Below are 21,142 nucleotides of genomic sequence, written 5' to 3'. Positions count from 1 at the left end.
GGAATCAAAAGCAAAAATAAACTATTGGGATTTCATCAAGATAAAAAGCTTCTGCACAGCTAAGGAAACAATCAACAAAACTAAATGACAACCTACAGAATGGGAGAAGATATTTGCAAATAACATATCAATCAGATAAAGGGCTAGTATCCAAGATCTATAAAGAACTTATCAAACTCAACACTCAAGAAACAAACAATCCAGTCATGAAAGGAGCAGAAGACATGAAGAGACATTTCTCCAAAGACCTACACATGGCCAACAAGCACATGAGAAATTGCTCCACATCACTTGCCATCAGAGAAATACAAATCAAAACCGCAATGAGATACCACCTCACACTGGCGAGAATGGCTAAAATTAAGACAAGAAATGATAAATCTTGGCAAGGATGCAGAGAAAGGGGAATCCTCTTGCACTGTTGGTGGGGATGCAAACTGGCACAGCCACTCTGGAAAACACTGTGGCTGTTCCTCAAAGAGTTAAAAATAGAGCTACCCTATGACACAGCAATTGCACTACTGGGTATTTACCCCAAAGATACTGATGTGAAATGCCAGGACACCTGCACCCCAATGTTCATAGCAGCAATGTCCACAATAGCCAAACTGTGGAAGGAGCCACGATGTCCTTTGACAGGTGAATGGATGAAGATGTGGTATACATACAATGGACTATTACTCAGCCATATGAAAGGACAAATACCCACCATTTGCTCGACATGCATGGAACTGGAGGGGATCACACTGAGGGAAATAAGTCAATCAGAGAAAGACAATCATCATATGGTTTCACTCGTACATGGAATATAAGAAATAGTGAAAGGGATTATAAGGGAAAGGAGGGGAACTGAGTGGAAAAAATTAGAGAGGGAAACAAACCATGAGAGACTACCAACTCTGGGAAATAAACAAAGGGTTGCAGAAGGGGAAGTGGGTAGGGAAGTGTGGTAACTGGGTAACAGGCACTAAGGAGGGCACTTGATGGGATGAGCACTGGGTGTTATACTATAGGTTGACGAACTGAATTTAACTAAAAAAATTTTTTAAAGAAATAAAGGAAAAGATTTACAAAATTTAATTCTGAATTTGCTTGAATATATGGTTTAAAGACAATGTATTGGGTTGTTTAGTTCTGATAATTGTGAGAAAGAACGCACGTATATTCCAGGAAACCCAGATTTTATTCTGGTAATGCATATGAGAAATATGTACCACCTGTAGATCATATTAGTAGAATAATTGGTAACTTGATGAGAAAGGTTCTTTAGTATTAGTGTTGTAATACAGAAGCATTCTTCTGCAAACCCCTGATAGAAACAAATAAGAGTATTCTTTCTAAGCCAGGGCTATAGTTAAACAATTAATGAGAATGTTTCACCTACCTCCATAATATGTTAGTTTCAATATAATAATGTAAAATATATTAAAATGAAAAATTGGCTCACAATCTTCATTAACTGACAAAGTAATACTACATTAAGACTTATACATTCTCAAAAACCAGTGCACTGAACTCAAGTGTTTACATCTCATAAGAGTTCACAATGGAATAAATCTGCTTTTCTGTATCACAAAATTTCAAAATTCAGATTCACATAAAATAAATGCAACCCCCCCACCCCAGACTTCTGCATGAAGAACTATGTCAAAGCAATCACTAAGAAACAGAGACTGGGATGAGGTTAGGCTTTCAGGCTCCTGATGGGGCATATTATGATCACTGAGACTACTTACTGCAAGATCAAGTCATACCTGCATATGGTGAAAGTTTCTCATCTAGTCTACCAAGTTTCTTTCTTCCTTTCTCCTCAAACTCTCAAAGCTCCCCCATTTTGTGACATGACCTTTTTTTTGACATGTTCCTTATTTTACTGCCAATGTTGTAGTTTTTATCACAATTAAATAAACAATGTATCACAGTCTTCACAGGTACTACTGCATTTCCATGCCAACAACCTTGAAGGTACAAGAAATGGTTGACTGAAATATTGAGTCCTAAACTATCATCTGAGGAATACACCGGCTGTGATATGAACAATGTATTTTCAGGTTTTACCCTCAGTGTGAATGAGGATGACCCAAAAGTGAGGGAATCCTTCTGCTACCTTGTGCCTAATGAACAGCGAGTGAAGAGGAGGACAGAGTTTAAGTAGAGTGATTTAAAAGAAAAAGGCTGAGATGATTATTTCTTTGTGAAAAGAGTATCACTAAATTCTTATTCGTCAAGTGGTTACACATGTTCTTGTACATAAAAATACTCAGTATAGGGATCCCTGGGTGGCGCAGCGGTTTGGTGCCTGCCTTTGGCCCAGGGCGCAATCGAATCCCCCACGTCGGGCTCCCGGTGCATGGAGCCTGCTTCTCCCTCTGCCTATGTCTCTGCCTCTCTCTCTCTCTCTGTGTGTGACTATCATAAATAAATAAAAATTAAAAAAAAAATACTCAGTATATGTTACTCTTATCATCACATCACTATTACTATTTAGTATAGAACAGGTATATTCAATTTCTAGAATGGCTAGATTTATTTACCTAAAATAGGGGGCATGCCAGTATATGAATATCCTCTAATGGACAAAAAATATCAGGATACATGCTTATTAGTAACACTGTAAAACTTTATAAAAGAAGTTAAACTTTTATGAACATCTATTTTGAGTCTACTAAAGCTTTCAACAGCTTGATGAGTTATATAAATGAGCTAATGTTTTATTTCTCTTCTCTGAAATGTAAACCCATAATAGGTCAAAAAAAAAAACCTTAGAAAAATAATGTTGCAAAGTTTCTTTTTTTTTTTTTTTTTTTAAATTTTTATTTATTTATTTATGATAGTCACACAGAGAGAGAGTGTTGCAAAGTTTCTTAAGCAGAACTACAAGTGTGTAGAACTGCAACAGCTCCCTTTTTAAATATACATTTACAGGCCTATTTGTACTTATCCCAGGAAAGAAAGCATAGGAATTGATTGAAGTATTAGACCTTAGAGATTTTCTAACCATTAAATTGGTTTTCAGGGACTTGCTTTCTATTTGCACAAAATGAAGTCTACTTAGTAAAACAATTTAGATTCATTTCATGGTGATGCTTCTGTTATGACCTTCCTGCTGCCCATCTGCTTAATAAAAAGAAAATAAAAGTTGTACTAAAAAATAACATTTATAATATTCATATAAGCAATCAATATTTTAAACTATACAATATTTCTTATTAATACAGCATCTTTGTGATTTAAAAACAAATCTTTTACTAAGATACCAGAGATTCTATTTAAGTACTGGCGAAATCAAAGTTATTCAGTGAAGCATTCTCTTCAGATTTGTTTATCATAAACAACACACTTCTTACATGCTTTTTCTTAATGAGATGGTAGAATGACTAATTTCTCCCCTTCAGGAAACCAACATATCAAAATCTATGATTAAAGTATAAAATATTAAAACACTCATATTTTTATCATATTACGCAAAGCACTGTCTCAAAACTCTATATTTCAAATTATGAATGTGATTCAATAGTATGCTCTTAAAAATAATTTTAAATGAATGTCCTCAGTAAAATAATTTTTTTAATTGAATAGTTTTAGCCAAATATTCGAAGTGACTTTTTAATAATAGATTTTTTTAGTTATTCTGTTATCACAATTTGGCAAAAAGAAGCATACAAACATTTTCTTGTTTATTTGCACCAAAGTAGGCCATCATTGTCATGTATTTTTCTTATGTACAAACAAAAATCAAAGTAACTTCTGGAAACAGTATTATATAATTACCAATTATTTCATTATTTTCAACTGGTTATAAATGAATCATTTAACTCACTAATATTAATATTGAAATAATTGTTGGATAGCCAAAATGCGTTCAATCATATTCGAGGAAAACTTTCATTATATACTTAACCAAAAAAGAAAGGGGTATACCCATGTCCAGAAAAATTACCTACTTAATTTAACAAGCAATTACCTAAACACTAAACCATAAAATTTTATAGACCTCATTATTATCTTTATTTCCACAGTGTTTGTTTCTGAAAGTCATTAAATTAAATGGCTCCACAGAAAAGCTGGATACTCTTTGACCTTCTACATAAGTGAATTTTGTAAGTGAAGTTGGGGCTGTTTACTAAAGCACCTAATTTTTCCACAATATTAATTGCTTTTTAATTTTAGTTTCTTTATGTCCATATTTTCTGGTAGAAGGTTAAAAAAAGTATTTCATTATTTTTTAAATGGTCATTTTAATCTTCTAATTAGCAATCCTAGTCAGTTTTTATTTTCTGTCAAACCTTCAATACACTCAATAAAACTTTTCTGGTCTGCACTGTATTTCTTTAATGTAAAAGCCCAGCAAAGGACAGTAGTACTCTGAATTAGGCAAGACTTAATTTTATAGGAAGTTGTTAAAATTTCCATTATGATGGAAAAATACCTGCTCCAAAGGAATGGTATAAAAGGGGCAAAATCCTCAATTAACTACGCTAAAAATTATTAAAAGCTTAATTAAAAAGCCAAAATGTTAATAGCACACATTTACTTTAGCCCATCCCACTTGTCAGAGGTAGATCCTGGGGCTATGTTGAATACAGGATACTCCCTGTTATGTGGAGCTCACAAAATAACAACAAAATATATACATTAGATAATTAGAGGCAAAAGGTATAAATTTCAACCTCCATCATAAATATACAGTATTAAAATAAGGATAATCTAAATAAATGGAGGGATATACCATATAAATAGAAGACTAAAATCTATGAATACATCAATCCTTAAAAATACATATGTATATGTAAACGAATGTGTACACACACATTCTTTCCAAATCATGTTATAAATTCAACTTAACCTCAAACCGTCACCTTTCTATAAAAATTGACAAAGTGACTCTAAAATTTATATAGAAATAAAAAGGACCTTGAATAGCCAAACTACCTTTAAAGAAGAACAAAGCTATAGGACTCATGCTAACTGACTTCAAGAACTTAAAGCTTCAGTAATCAAGAGTGTGGCACTAGAATAAAGACAAATAAGTAGATTAATGGAATTGAATAAAGTCTAGAAATAGACCCACAATTATAGAGCCAAGTGATTTTCAATAAAAATACCAAAGAAATTCAATGATGAATGAAATTTTTTAAGACTAGTGCTGGAATTATTGGATATTCCTATAGAAAAAGTAAATTAACCTCTAGCTCCTAACTTACATCATATACAAAAATGAATGAAAGATATAGCTGAAATAAAATTTCTAAATCTTTAAAGGTTTTAGAAGAAAACATAGAATAATATCTCTGAGACCTGGGAATAGGAACAGTATCTCCAACAAGATATCAAGAGCAATACTATTAAAAAAATAAATTAGAATTCACCAAAATTTAGAACTTCTGTTCACCCAAAGACATCATAAAGAAATTGAAGAGTGAAGCCATAAACTGGGAGAAAACATTCACAATGTTCTGACAAAAGATCTGTAACCATAATAGAATAGAACTCTTACAACTCAGCAATAAGACAATTCAACTAAAATTGGGCAGGACTTACAAAGAAAGCAAGAGAGATGAACAGCCAATAAGTACACACAGACACACACACACGTTCAGTATCATTAGGTATTAGAAAGTGCACATCAAAACCACAACAAGCTGGTACTATACAATTACTGAAATGGCTAAAAAGAAAAACACTAACAGCACTCAATGTTGGTGACAATATAGAGCAACTAGCACTCTCATATACTGAGAATGTAAAATGACCCAACTAACTGTTGGAAAATGGATTAATTTCTTATAAGTATACACTTACCCTTTGGTCCAGTAATTACATCCTTAAGTTTTTAACCAAAAGAAAGAAGACACATTTCCACAAGAAGACTTGTACACAAATCTTCACAGCAGTATTATTCATTAGGAACCACAGTTGAAAACAATCCAATAGAAAAAAAATAAACAAAATGTGATATGCACTATACAGTAGAATACTACATAGCAGTAAAGAAGACCAAATTACTGATAAACTCAAAAGTCACAGATATTATTTTACAGAGTTGATGCTGAATGTAAAATGTCAAACACAAAGAAATGCACATTCTGTGATTCCATTTATGAAGTTCTTACACAGGCAAACTGATCAAATATCAGAACACTGATATATCAGAACACTGACTGCAGAGGCAGGGATGCCTAAGAAGGGACATCTTCTGTAAGAACTGTAAAAAAATAATACATTTTACTAAGTGGATGTAGAGTGTGGGTGGGGGTAGCGATGAAGTAATGGGAGAAAAGATGGTTAAGAGTTGAAACTGATAGGCCCATGTGATTCATTATTCTATTTTGTTTTCTTTCTAAATCCTTGATATTTTTTTCAAAATTAGCTTACTATATGTAAATAATAAATTGCTATGTGCCTGTCTTCTGGAAGAAATATGACTTTTGGTGTTTATTCAGTACTACTGCTATTGCTAATCATAAGGTTGACAAAGATGATGATGATGATGATGCTATTCTACCTATTTAATATATACTGTAGACCAGGTATTATATTCATTATCCTGTGATGGGTAAGTCAATCACAATTGTTGCCTTCATCAAACTCACAGGACTATAGAAAATAGTAAAAAGAAAATAAAATGCAATAAACTAGTCAATGTTATGAAAGGAAAAAAGGGTGCTGTAACATAGAACACTGGTTTAATCTTTATTGAGCACTCACCATGTGACAAGGATCGATAATATCCCACTTATATATGAGGGAACTGAGTGATAATTATATTATTATATCTAATAAAGGATAGAACATCATGGATTTGTGTTGCTCTCTCCACAATATGTGACCTGTTATCAGTGTCTGTTCTGAATTAAAGTATGAATGGGGTTAGTAATACCCCCATTATGAGTTTAATAGCAGATGCTGTCCTTTCAAGAACCTAACTGACCCACAAAAAGTTTGTTTGACTTCATTATTATTATGTAGTAACCAGGTAAGTCAACCCACAATGAATTCCCTGTTGCCATCATGTCCCTCTATCCAGTCGATTTTCCAATAAAAACAAGCTCACATTATGCTTTTCTTCAAAACTATCCCACCCAGAGGGAAAAAAGCAAAGTCCTAACAAAGGGCTCTACCACTTACCCCCTGGTTGGTTCCAGTTACTAGTCTCCTTACTAGCCCCCTAACAAGTCAAGCTGCGCCCACCATAGGCTCTGTGTATTTCCTTTTCCCTCTGCCTGGAACTTCCTTTTCCTAAGTTCATACGTGCCCTCCTTCAGCTTCTTCAGATATCAGACAGGATTTCTCTCACCACCCTCTATAAAACTGTATGCCATTTATCTCTGTCTCCTTTACCCATGTTACTTTTCTTCATATAGTTTACCATCACGAATTATATCTGCCAACAACCACATGTAATCAGTGGCTATCTTATTGGACAGCACAGCCTTAGAGAGAGTTAACAGTGCAGAGGTAAAAAAAAAAAAAAAGTCTGTCAATGAATTAGAAGAAGAGGAACAGCATGCTGCCACAGAAGCTGAAGGAAAAAAGAATGAAATAAGATGCACAGTTAAGGAGAATAGGTTGGGTGGAAGCCAGACTATGGAATGTTAAAGTACAAATACAATGATGCCTTTCAGAGTAAACCATCCAATTGAGAATATTTTCAATGTCTACACTACGAGAAGACATAAAGCACTAGCCATTGTGTATGGAGGAGTCTCAAAAAAATAAAAAATTGAAATACCATTATGAACCACTAATTCCACTACTGAGTATTTCTCCAGAGAAAATGAAAACACTAATTCAAAAAGATAAATGCACCCTTAGTTTACTGCAGCATTATTTACAATAACCAACCAAGATATGGAAGCAACCCTAAGTGTCCATGAGTAGATGAATGGATAAGGCAGATGTCATGCTCACACATGGTCACACATGTGCACACACACACACACACATGAAGGGAATATTACACAGCCATAGAAAAGGATGAGATGTTGCCCTTTGGAACAACATGAACGGACCTAAGAGGTATCCTGCCAAGTGAAATAAGTTGGTCAGAGACAGACAAACACCATATGATTTCACTCATGTGCGGAATCTAAACAATAAAACCAAGGAATAAATAAAATTCAGAATTAGACCTATAAATACAAGAGAACAAATTGATGGTTGCCAGAGGCAAGGGAAATAGGGAGATGGGCAAAATGGGTGAGAGTGGAAGACACAGACTTCCATTTATGGAATAAGGCACAGGAATAAAAGGCACAACATGAGGAATATAGTCAATAATACCATCTTTTGCAGTGAATATAGCATCTTTTGCAGTGAATATAGCATGTAGGGAGGTTGAATCGCTATGTTGTACAGATGAAAATAATGCAACAGTGTCAACCCTACTCATTTAAAAATTATTTTAAAAATTAGGTAGCAATCCAGCGCCATGAATTAAAGCTCGTTTGAGAAAATACTTTTCCCTATGTTCTTGTACCTAAAGGCACCGGCAGATTGAAAGTGAGGGGGTGGAGAAACATTTATCATGCAAATGGAGGTCAAAAGAAAGCCAGAGTAGCAATATTTATATTGGACAAACTGCACCTTTTTGTTCTTGTTCTGGCCTCATGGAATGATTTTAAATGTGTTTTGTCTTTTATATCATTTATAAGATTTTGATAAAGACTAATTTTTTTCTTTAATGTTTGGTAGAATTCACCAATGAAATCATGTGTTCTTGGACTTTTCTACGTGGGGAAATTTTTGATTCCTAATTAAACTTTCATTCTTCTTGTTGGTCTAAAAGATTTCCTATTTCTTAGATCCAAGATTCATGATTCAATTATGCTAATTTGTGCATTTTTAGGAATTATCTGGTTTTTTTCCTAAGTCATCTTATTTGTTACCATATAATTGTTTATAGCAATCTGTTGTCACACTATGTATTTCTGTGGTTAATCTGTTTTCTCTTCCATTTCTCATTTCAGTTTTTGAGTCTTCTCTCTTTTTTCTTAATGTAGTTAATGCATTGCCAATTTTAATTTTTTGGAGGAACTGGTCATTACTTTCAATGTTATGTTACTGTTTATTCTGGACTCTAGTTTACTTATTTCTAATTTTTTCTCCGTTATTTCCTTCCTTACTAAATTTCAGCTGATTATCATCTTCTTCTAGTTCCTTGTGGTATGTTTATTTGAACTTTTTTCTTAATACAAGCATTTATAGCATAAATTTCACTGTAACATCTGCTTCTGCTGCATCCCATAGGTTTTAGAATATTGTGCTTTTTCTTTTGTTATTGAGACATATTTTGATGTGCCATTTGTTTTCCTTTTTTTAAATTTTTTTTTTGTATATTTTTTATGGAGTTTGATTTGCCAATATATAACACCAGTACTCATCCCAAGTGCCCCCCTCAGTGCCTGTCCATTTGTTTTCCAATTTAGCCCACTGCTTGTACAGTAGTGTGCTGTTTAATATTTACATATTAAATATTTAATATTTACACTGTAGATTTTTCAGCTTTATTATTGATATTTAGCTTTGTACCAATGCCATTGGAAAATATACTTGGCATGATTTTAGGTCTTCTTAAATTTGTATTATTCATTATGTTTCTTTTTGCTTGTGTAATTGAAGAAAATGTATATTCTATTTTTCTTGGATAGAATGTTTTATACACATATATTCTTAGAACCAGGGGATCCCTGGGTAGGCTCAGCAGTTTAGCACCTGCCTTCAGCCCAGGGCGTGATCTTGGAGTCCTAGGATCGAGTCCCACATCATGCTCCCCACAGAGAACCTGCTTCTCCCTCTGCCTGTGTCTGTGCCTCTCTCTCTCTCTCTCTCTCTGTCTCTCATGAATAAATAAAATCTTAAAAAAATGTATTCTGAAGTATGCTTCAAGTAGAAAATGTTCTTGTTGAAAAAAAATAATTACTGTAACTGAGAATACTCATTTAAAATAAAGCATATCCAGAGGGGATGGGTGGGAGGATGGGTAAAATAGGTGAAGAAAATTAAGAGTTTACCTATCATGATGAACACAGTAATGGTGTATAGAACTGTATTGTACACTTGAAACTAATATAATACTGTGTGTTAACTACAGTGGAATTAAAAACTTAATTAAAAAATAACATTAGGAAACCATTGGGGGATATCAAGAACAAGAGTAATTCTGAATCTAAAAATTATTGAAGCAGATGTCAAAAAAATGAGAAAGTGAATTAAATTCATTATGTTGTTTCAAAATATGTTTAAGTGTAAAATAGTAATTCTATAAGAAATTGCATCTGGATGTTTTCCCTATTCTTTAACGTGTCTAAAGTGGTTAAAACAACCAAATTACAAACAAATGTGTAATTCAGAAATAAATTTTTATGGGAACTTAATTGATTGTATAATTGATCAAAAGGTACCAAAAATGAATTTTCACGTGTTTATCTATTAAGTTCTTAATTTTTAAATTGAGTATTAAAAAATTAAAAATAAGTAAAAAGTATTAAAATATATATATATAAAAAATAAAATAAATAAAATGACAAATGATCTGCATTTTATTATAAAAGTAAAGTTAAATTGTCCTTTTTCAAGAAAGATTATCAAACTACTACTTATATTATTTCTCTCCAGTATCTAGTATACACTTTTACCTTCAATGCAATTATAAACACTTTTTAATAGTACATTTCTTCCCTTAAATACATCTATATAGGAGGAAATTTTCCAAACATTCATTTCTAAAACTTTTCTTTATTAAGGTATAATTTACCTATAATGTTGTACCAGTTTCAGGTGCACAATATGATTCAATATTCATATACAGTGCAAAACGATCACAATAAGTATAGTTAACATCCATCATCATACATACATATATATCATACATGAAACCATATTTTAGATAAGATAATCTACATTTGTAGCAAGATAAGGAAAACCTCTGTTCTAAAATAGGCATTGCTTGCAACAGAGAAAAAGGTCATTTTTTAATATAGCAATTCAAATGAAATTTAGAGTGAAATATTTCCCCTCTGATGTCTTCCTTTATGCTTCATCATTGCTGAATTTCAAAAATATTAATGATGTGATGATTAAAAAAATATCCAAGGATGACAGCCTTTAGAGATATTGATAATATTAGCTGACATTTTCAAAGCACTTTGTGATTTACACAGCTCTTTAATATAGATTGTCTCATTTAATTATCACATCACTCCCTAGGAGTTAATAATATTATGTACAATTACTCCCAGTTTAACAATAAGAAAACTGAGTTAATAAGTAGCAGAATATTGGAAGCTAGGTATTTGAACCTTAAGTTCAATACTCTTTCCATGCCAACTCTCTTCTCTAGATAAATACTAAGCTTATAGCTATCTGATTTCTCTGATTCTTCTAGATACATCATTAAATGCTACCAGTATAATGAGGACAATATATAACAGATCTGTAAGCTTCCTTTTACATACTAAAGATTATTATTAGAAAAGTATTTAAAATCTACACTTATCTTGCCTTGAGAAATAGTCTTAATCCTGAAAAGGAAAACTTTATGGTAGGTTCTATGAAAGAAATCTCATGTTTATTACTAATCTCTATTAGAAAATTATCTTCAAAAGTTGAATTGAAAAACCGTGTGATAAAATATCACAATGTGGGGCAAACTTACAGCATGACAGAAGTAGTTTTGGTAATTTTTTACAAAGCTTCAGTCTCCATTTTCTGAAATGCATCCAAAAGAATTAGGCTCCAGAGACATGCTTCACCAAAAGGTGCCATGAGAGCACAATGTACTTAATATTCATTTAATGATATAAATATTAGGCATCTACTAAGGGTCAAGCATCTTTCATTCAAATTTTCCATGTCAAGTAGATTATTTATTTTCCTTTTCTAATTTGTTAAAGTTTAATTATTCAAATAAAATAGATTTAGGAGATAATAATCATAACTCTTTAAACTAAAACTGTATTTTAATAAATATAGTAAATTTTATATACATTTAGTAAACTGATAATTTTTAGTAAACACAAACAAGAATCAGATCTCATTTGAGTGATATGTTTTAGTTATGGGCTAATAATTACATAGGTAATAGTTTATATGTTTTGACTACAATTTCTAAATATAGTATTCAATAAACCAGTAATCAATAATGATTATTTAATGTCCCAAGGCAAAACTCATTGCAGGAAAAGTCTCTATCTATTCAAAAGAAAATTAGCAAACTCAAGCAATAGTTCAAAGAAGATCAGGAACTGAAAGAGTATGCCAGGCAGCACTCTGAAAAATTTGCTGTGTCAAATTCCCAGTGTATCCATTAGGTGTCTATAGAATATCACAGTGAACATCAGGGCCAATAGTGCAAACCACTTCTGAGAAATGAACTGAGAATAGAGAGAATGCTGGTTCTAGTAACTTATCATTCCATGGATTATCATATACTTCTAAGACATAAAATGTCATATAGTATACCCACAGATAATATGAAACCTGTATAACTTGAAAAAACATTTCTATAAGTGTAAGTAATAAGTGAATAAATGATCATAAAATTATCTTTTATTTACTACCACATTAAAAAAAAAAGATTTTATTTATTTATTCATGAGAGACACAGACTGAGAGATACGTTAGAGATATAGGCAGAGGGAGAAGCAGGATCCTCGCAGGGAGCCTGATGCGGGACTCGATCCCAGATCCTGGGAACACCACCTGAGCCGAAGGCAGGTGCCCAACCGCTGAGCTACCCAGGTGTCCCTACCACCACCTTTTAAAAGTAGGAGCTTATTTTATAACTTTCCTTCACTTTGCAATGCGTAGTCTTGTTTTTTGACAAAGATCTTAAAAATATTATGTTTCTGTATGGTAGTTCTGCTTATCTAATTTTTTGTTGTAATAGGATTCTTTAACAGAGAAAACCACTCTTTAAGTATTTTTAACAAAAAATAATGAGCAAAGGCATCAATGTTCTCTACTCCATATCTAAGCATTGATTTTCCATCTAACATTGTCTTGATGACTAGACTCCTCCTTAGTCAACACATTCACATATTTGTCTTTGCCAGAATAACAGTGTTTAATTTTGTTCACGAAAAGTTATGTCTTTCATTAATTTCAGAAAGAAAGGTTTGGCTTCTGTTAAATTTCTTTTCTATACATAAATTCATGCTAGAAGGTGACAAATCTTCCTTTGGAGGATTTTCAAATACCAAAATTCCTCTAATTAGGAATACACTAGCTCCTTCCTTCCTTTCTGTTTCCCATAATTTTATTAGTTTGGAATTTAACATCCTCCTGGGGTAAAATCACTACAAACCATGAAAATATTATCAAAACTGTAAGAAAGTGAGTGTTACATAACAAATGAACCATCTCCTATACAATTTCCTGCATTCTACTCTTCCTGGTGGGTTGCAGTTGTGAGAGTTTGGATCATCTGTTCAATTAATTTGCCTTTCACATTCTTTCCAACTAGAATTTAAATATAATTCAATTCAGAATTAAAGCTCTGGTACATTAACCACAGTTAGCTTCATTCAACTCTTTACTTCTATTTAGTCCAAAAGAAAAAAAAAAGTCATTTAAAAATTAACATACTCAGCTGCCTGTTTGTAGCATTTCAAGTCTTTCTTCAAATTTTTGTTCTCATTTTCTAAAAGCATATTCTGTGTGTAGACATCTGGAACATTCCCAAGATCTCTAAGACCAGTTACTCCTTTCTGTATTAATTCATACCTAGGATAAAATCAAATAAAAGGCTTTATGTTGTTTCTGTCTACTAAATTGGCTTTATTTATGTACAATTCAAAAAGTTAAGTCCTAGGGGATATTTACAGAAATGAGTTGTGGTACTACTTTTGTAAATTAGAATGTCAACATTCATTATACATATTTAAAATAAAAAAATAATTAATTGCTAAGGTACTAACATCATCATGGTACATAAACTATAACTGAACATCTTGTATGTTCCAGGCACTAATCTAGACACTGGTGAAAACAAAATAGTCCAAGTCCCCATCCATTCTAGTGTGGATGGTGATATGTTTTATGAAGTAAAAGGAAACAGGATAAGAGCGATAGAGATTGAAGTAGAGAGTGATGGGGGCATTTGTGCTATTTTATATAGGTTGAACACAGAAAGTATGACTGGCTAAGTGCTATTTGAGCAGAAAACTGAAAGACATAAAGGAACTAAGTCATGGAGATATGAAGGAGAGAAGCTTTCTCAGTTGACAGAAAAATAAATGTAAAGACCCTGAAAAAAGGAGATGTTTGACATGTACAATTAAAAGCAAAAAGCCTGTATATCCGGAGTATCTGAAGCTACAGGAAGGGGAAGACTAGTAAGAAATGGGTAGCAGGAAGCAGGAGAGAAGAAACAGGAATTTGATTTTACTTGAATCAGACTGGAGCCACTGGAAGGCTTTGAGAAACAAGTGATACTCATCTGATTTCTTTTAAAAGGATTAGTCTGCTGGGGAGGTGGGGTAGGGGGATGGACTAGATGGGTGATGGGTATTAAGGAAAGCACTATGATGAGCATTGGGTGTTGTATGTAAGTGATAAATCACTGAATTCTACTCCAGAAACCAACATTACACTATATGTTAACTACCTAAAATTTTTTAAAAAAGAAACTTCTGTTCTTAAAAAAAATAATAATAATCTGGCATCTGCTTGAATAAACTGACTCTAGAGGAGCAAGAGTAGAATCAGAAAGACCAGTTAGGAGACTGTTGCAAAAGAGAGAGAATGGTGGCATGAACAAAGTTTGTAGCAATACAGATTATGAGAAATAGGACCCTTTTGGGCATGCTGTCAAAGATGGAGACAACTTATTGGTGGAGCCAATAAAGATTTTCCTACAGATCATCTGCCAGGTGTTGGTTAATAAAAGAGTTAAGGAATGACTCCAAGGTTTCTTGTGGAACAACAGCCAGCCATTTACAAAGATGGGGGAATGAGTGCAGTAGGAATTGGGTGGTTGGAGAAATTAAGGAATTGCTCAATGCAATATGTATAGCAGGCAATCAAGTGAGGATGAATTCTAGGTATACATGTCCAGAGTTCAGGGGAAAAGTCAGGACTTGAATTCAAATTTGGGAATCATCAGTAAACAGATACTACTTAAAGTCACAAGACTGGACAAAGCCATCTAGGAAGTGAATGTAAAGAGAGAAATGAAGTTTCTAGACTATTTCAAGATTGGGAAGAGAAGGAAATACTACTAAATAGAGACTAAGAATCAGAGGGGGTCATGAAGTACTAAGTGAATATGAGAGCATTGCAGCTCAGGAACCAAGTGAATAAAGTGTTCCAAAAAGGAAAACTTGAAAGACAGTGATAATGCTGCAAACAGGATGAACAGAAGTACTGAGGATCAGTCACTAAATTTGGCAATGTGCAGCACTGAAAAAACTTTAATGGAGTCATGGAGATGACAGAGCAACATGAGGAAGTGGCAATGTTCTCTTTCAAGGAGACATGCTATTAAGTGGAGCCTAGGAAGTCAAGATGAACTTAAAAGAAGATGTGGAGTTCAGCGTGTTTTTTTTTTTTGTCTTCTGCCGTTTTTAAAATATAATAAAAATTGAATATCTGTATGCTTATAGGAATGACCCAGCAGAAAGGGAAAAAGCTTAGAGAGCAGAAAAGAGAGGGGACAATTGCCAAAGCAATGTCCTGGAGCAGGTGAGAAGAGCTAGGCTCCAGGAGACAACTGGAGGGTTGGCCTTTGATGACAGTATGCAGAACTCAGCCTCTGTGACAAGTGAGTAGGAGGAGACCTAAGAACAGACATGACAGGTTAGTAGAGAGGGAGGCAGGAGTCACAGAACTTCTGTTTTCTCAGTGAATTTAAAAGGAACATCAGAGAATCACTTACAGATTTGTAACTAATTATAATTTTATGTATACATTATATATAGCAATAAAGCTAAACAAAATATAAACATAGAAAAACTTTTCAGTTACAAAGTTATTAACAAAGAAATCCCTGCAGATGAGCTATAGATGAGCTAAACATGTTTAAAAATGTTTTAATCATCAGCATTTTCATATTATAAATCTTAATTTTATTAATATATTACATATTAATAGTCATATGGTTGTGTTATATATCTTATATTAAAATACAGCAAGATAAGCTCTGTGGAATATTCAAAAGGTTAAGATAATAGAATTAATATTAAGTAATACTTGCCACAATTTATAAAACAAATTAACCATTTAATTATAAATTCACTATTATATTCATATTTAGAATGTGATTTATACTTATCTGAGAAGAGAAGATGTAAGGATTGATTGAAGTATTAGGCCATAAAGTTTTTCTGACCATAAAATTGGTTTTCAGCAACTTGCTTTATTTAACACAGAAAAAAATCACTAAAGAAATTATTTTTTAATTGGAGTTTGATTTGCCAACATATAACAACCAGTGCTCATCCCATCAAGTGCCCCCCTCAGTGCCCGATTTTGATAAGAAAAAAAGTGATATGTAGTCCTTCTCTAAATTAAATGTTATGTAAATAAATTAGTATATGGTAAATACAAGTCAAGCATAATACAACATAACATATACTATGTCATGTATCTTAGGACGTTAAAAAATAATTTATCATGTAAAATCTCTATACTCTATGTAAAAATATAAAAGATGATTTTAAACTAAAACTATTCTAATACTGTTAGATCATTAGGAATCTTAATCTACAAACTCCAGAAATACACTAATACATTTCTCAATAAAATCAGCATTCCCTACATAAGATTTTTTTGGTTTTGTTTCAGGTGTGTGTGTGTGTGTGTGTGTGTGTGTGTTAAAGAAATATCCTGGCCTTTTTATTTCTTCCTCTTTATTCCCTCACACTTAGAATAAGACTGAAAAGTGTTCAGATGGGAAAAAAGATTGTTATTTAACTATTAGGAACAGGAAATAAAATTTACCAACAAGAAACCTGCCAATAAAATTACATAATGGTCTTCATATTTACCATAAGGTCCATAAACTACTTAGAATCACACAGAAATGGAGAATATACATGTATTTCAGGGAGAAAGTACAAAGGCTTTCGTAAGCTTTGTCTATATACCAGAAGAGTTTAAGGCCCATTGTCACAGATGACAAATAGAGCAACATAATTTCAGTAAGCACATCAATAGAGTCATAAGAGTAAGGCTTATTTTTCCTTCCTGATGGTGCCCGAGACATAGGATATAAAAGACAGGGAAACAGTCACCTAGATAATAACAAGTATTGAGTGAGAATTTTGCCTCCATGTTTTAGGGACAGTTAGGGAAAATACTTTACCAACAAAGACAAAATTCTGTTAGCTACAGCTAACCCACAGTGCACACTTGTGATTCACAGAAAAAATTCCTATTACATTCACACATACACACACAATTTCTTTTTGTGAATTGTCACAAAATAGTTTAGAATTCGCAAAAAAAAAAAAAAAAAAAAAAAGCTTTCTGGGCTATATGTAGTTAATCACTTAGTAGTCGACTATATGTAGTCCACTGTGACTAACTTTGCTATTATAGCATGAAAGTGGCCATAGACAATACCTAAAAGAAAGGTTATGGCTATGTGCCAACAAAATTTTATTTATAAAAAGAGGCAGGCCAAATTTGTTTGCTGACCTTAGATTTAAAAGGCTTACTGCAATTACTGTTTGAGGATTGAAAAACCACAAGCCAAATTTTACTGCCCAGGTTTTCTGGTTACTTTGAGGTTTTCTATTTTATAAACTAACAATGAGGAAAACTCATTTTGTAAAGTTCTATAAGACAAATGAATTCATAGTAATGAATACTATAAATGTTTTTCTCTATAATAAAAAATGATAAAAAAATATATTTAATATTCCAATAGCCCTACTATGCAAAGTAAGTAAAAGTTTCTGATCAAAGCAAAAAATTTGTCATTTGAAATAAAGAGTGAATACTGTGAAATCTTATTACAGTTTGTAACTTCATTATAAACTGACTGACAGCTAGGGATAAGGATACAATTATTTGAAACACAGTATTACTAAACCCATATAATAATGAGATATATGAATTTTACTTTAAGATTATTGTAATATACTAAATGGCATGCTTATATAGGGGTTCTACAAGTCCTAATACCACTGTAGTTTCCTGAAGTTTTATCTCAATTCAAATTGCTAAATCTAAAAGGACAATATGAACAACAAGCACTTGTTAAAAATACAGTTGGTTCCAGATTTCTCAAAGAGAATCATTTCACACTTTGGAATGAACAAACATGGAAGTACTACATGTCCTATACATATTCTTAGAAAAAAAAAAAGGAACTGAGCCATATTAATTTTTCATTTCATTAGTACTGTAAATTAATCATCTACCTACTTTTACAAAAATGTATTTTCTAATACATTTGTAATTATCTCTTAGGGACATTTTTATAAAAATCATTCATGCAATTTCTATTTAATAGGAACATTATTATTTTTCTACCATCAAACTTGCTCTTTTTCCTAAACTGTTTTAATGAAAAATGGTCCTTTTCATTCAATTTATTAACTTTAGATATGCACTTTAAAATAATAAAACTTATTTCTTCTATGTACATGGTCTTGGTAGATGAGAACCAAAAAAAGCAGCAAATAAAAATTACAACAAAGTTGTGGTAGCAGAAATTACAAATTGCTCCTTATATTTAAAATTAGGATTTAGTCTCAAAACACTACAAACATTTTTTATATCATAGTATCCCCTTCCATGATATGAAATGTCTTTTAAAATGGCTCAAACATATTTTTACATCCAATTATTCAATATTTCATTAAGAATGTTAGGACTCTGAAAACATGCCTGGTGACATTACTGCTGTAGCAGAGGAATAAAGACAGGATGCCTGCTGATTTCCATAACCAATAAGTTACTAAAATTTTCGATTATAAAAAAGATCTGTGTCTAGACATCGTTTGAAAATATAATTCTGCTTATTTCTAAATGAAGAAATATTTATAGAAAAAGAATTAAACAATTGTGAGAGCAGAGAAAGGCCATTACACTAGAAGTAAAGCAAACGAAGTAGTACTCTTGGTAGGATGTCTAAATGCAGGAAATATTACCCTTAATAATTATGCAGAATGTATTAGAAAAGTATTTTATAAAAGAGCTTTGTATTATTATATAATCCAAGGAGATATTCCATTTTCTTGATTTTTGAAAATCACTCAAATTTGAATATTTAGAAAGGAGGTTTAATAAAAACTTCTCTTAAACTGACATCTTAATTATGTGAGAGAAAGTGTGTTGTGGTTCCACTGGTGGGGATGAGAAAGGCTTCCATCCATTTCATCCATTTTGCATAAGCTGAACAACTTCAAATCCTTTAAGACAGTTATAAGTGTACATGTTAGCATTTTAGAGAACTATTTATCTACATAATTGTTTACCATTCAGACTGAAAGCAATCAAGAGTTCTGGTCATTCCCATTTTGATTAGGAAATTGCAGAGAAAGTCTTCTATTACTTCAGGTACTTGTTGTTTTGAAGGAAGGACTGTTTTCTGCTCCTGAAATTTAAATGTGTCATTATTTATTTTGAAAATATAAAATCATCACTAAGCTTTGATTATTGGTACAAATGTTTATTTTTTCATATATTTTTGTTGAATGTTATGTTCCAGGAACGATTTTAATCACTAGAGATAAAACAGTAATGAATTTATACCTATGTAAGACTCAGTCTTCACATCTAATAGTCAAGTAGATGGAGACAGAAAACGAATAACTAAATTAAAAATACATAATATGGCAGATGGCACTAAGGGTCTGGGAGAAAAAAGAGCAGAGGACTGAAGGGAGGGAGAGCCAGATGCAGGGCAGATATGTATGTGGAGCTGGGCTATTATATATGTAGAGTGATGAAGGAAGATTTCACTGATAAAGTGGAATCTGAGCATAAACCTAGAGAAAGACAATCATGTTTAAGTTATAGCAACAGCAAATAACCTGAGGCAAGAGCATGACTGGATTATCTAAAGAACAATAAGGAGGTCAGCTTGTCTTTTCAATAGCATATAACACATTTTTACAAAGGGGGAACATATGGGCCTTTTAATTCTTTCAATTATTATCATTATAAAAAGAAATATAATAAATTCTAGTGCCTTGATCTTTAGAAACACTATGATAGAGAAGAAGTTATATGCTACAAAGTAGTTTATCCTACCATTTCATAATGGAAGTCAGTCTATCAACTATATCAGGGGTCAGCTAACTATATAAATAAAGTTTATTAGAACACAGCCATGCCCACTTGTTTACATATTGTCTATGGCTGCTTTCATACTACATAAGAGAGGTAAGTTGCAACAGACATCTTATAGCCCTCAAAATCTAAAATACTTACTATATGACCCCAAAGAACAAGTTTGCAGACCCCTGAATCAGAAAAGCAAAGGTATTTCAGCAAGTGAGATATGAATTTAGGACAGTCATAAAACCACCATAAGTCAGTGTATAAAATAAGCCAAATAATAGGTAGATACTTAAAAATATCAACAGCATCATTGTCTCCAGAGTGCCTTAATTTTCTTCTTATTGGCAAGAACTTACCAATCTAACTGCTGATTGTTTAAACAGACAGATCTATTTTCATATATAGAAACTCAACAATAGCCTTTCCTTCCTCCTTCTCCTTAACATGGTAATGGTTACATACCAGGTAAATGTTACATACCTGTTAATAGTTACATAGAAATGCATGAGGAAAGAATGCCTGTTGCCCTAAAAGGTTTTTCTCAAAAGTGCTATACATAATGTAATGCTGATCTTAATTACTAGTAGCTGCTACAATATTCAAAACGATAATCCATTGAAGCAAATTTGGGAGAAATTTCCTGATAAATGACTGGGGGGGTTGTTTTTGTTTTTAAAGATTGATTGATTAATTGATTGATTGATGCATGAGAGACACGCAGAGAGAGGCAGAGATATAGAAAGGTGGAAAAGGAGGCTCCTCACAGGGAGCCTGAAGTGGGACTCAAATCCCCCGACCTGGGATTACACCCTGAGCCAAGGCAATTAACCACTGAGCTATCCAGGCTCCCATGACTAGGGTTTTTTTAAAACAAAATTTTTAACACTCAAGTAGGATAATTTGGAAT

General features: G+C 32.6%; 1 protein-coding gene across 6 annotated transcripts in view; it reads right to left on the bottom strand.

Moving 5' to 3' along the window:
- SPAG16 (sperm associated antigen 16) overlaps positions 1 to 21,142 on the bottom strand; it is a 907,696-nt gene that overhangs the window by 874,354 nt on the left and 12,200 nt on the right. For all 6 annotated transcript variants that reach the window (XM_038585670.1, XM_038585671.1, XM_038585672.1 and 3 more), the window contains exons 4-5: positions 19,428 to 19,546; positions 13,588 to 13,725 (exon numbers count right to left, since the gene is read on the bottom strand). In XM_038585670.1, the coding sequence (XP_038441598.1) occupies positions 13,588 to 13,725; positions 19,428 to 19,546 (257 nt within the window). The remainder of the gene's footprint in view (positions 1 to 13,587; positions 13,726 to 19,427; positions 19,547 to 21,142) is intronic.

The sequence above is a fragment of the Canis lupus genome, chromosome 37, assembly GCF_011100685.1.
Source record: "Canis lupus familiaris isolate Mischka breed German Shepherd chromosome 37, alternate assembly UU_Cfam_GSD_1.0, whole genome shotgun sequence".
NCBI classification, from domain to species: domain Eukaryota; kingdom Metazoa; phylum Chordata; class Mammalia; order Carnivora; family Canidae; genus Canis; species Canis lupus.
The sequence above is the reverse complement of the archived record's forward strand: the minus strand, read 5'-3'. Positions and strand labels throughout refer to the sequence as shown.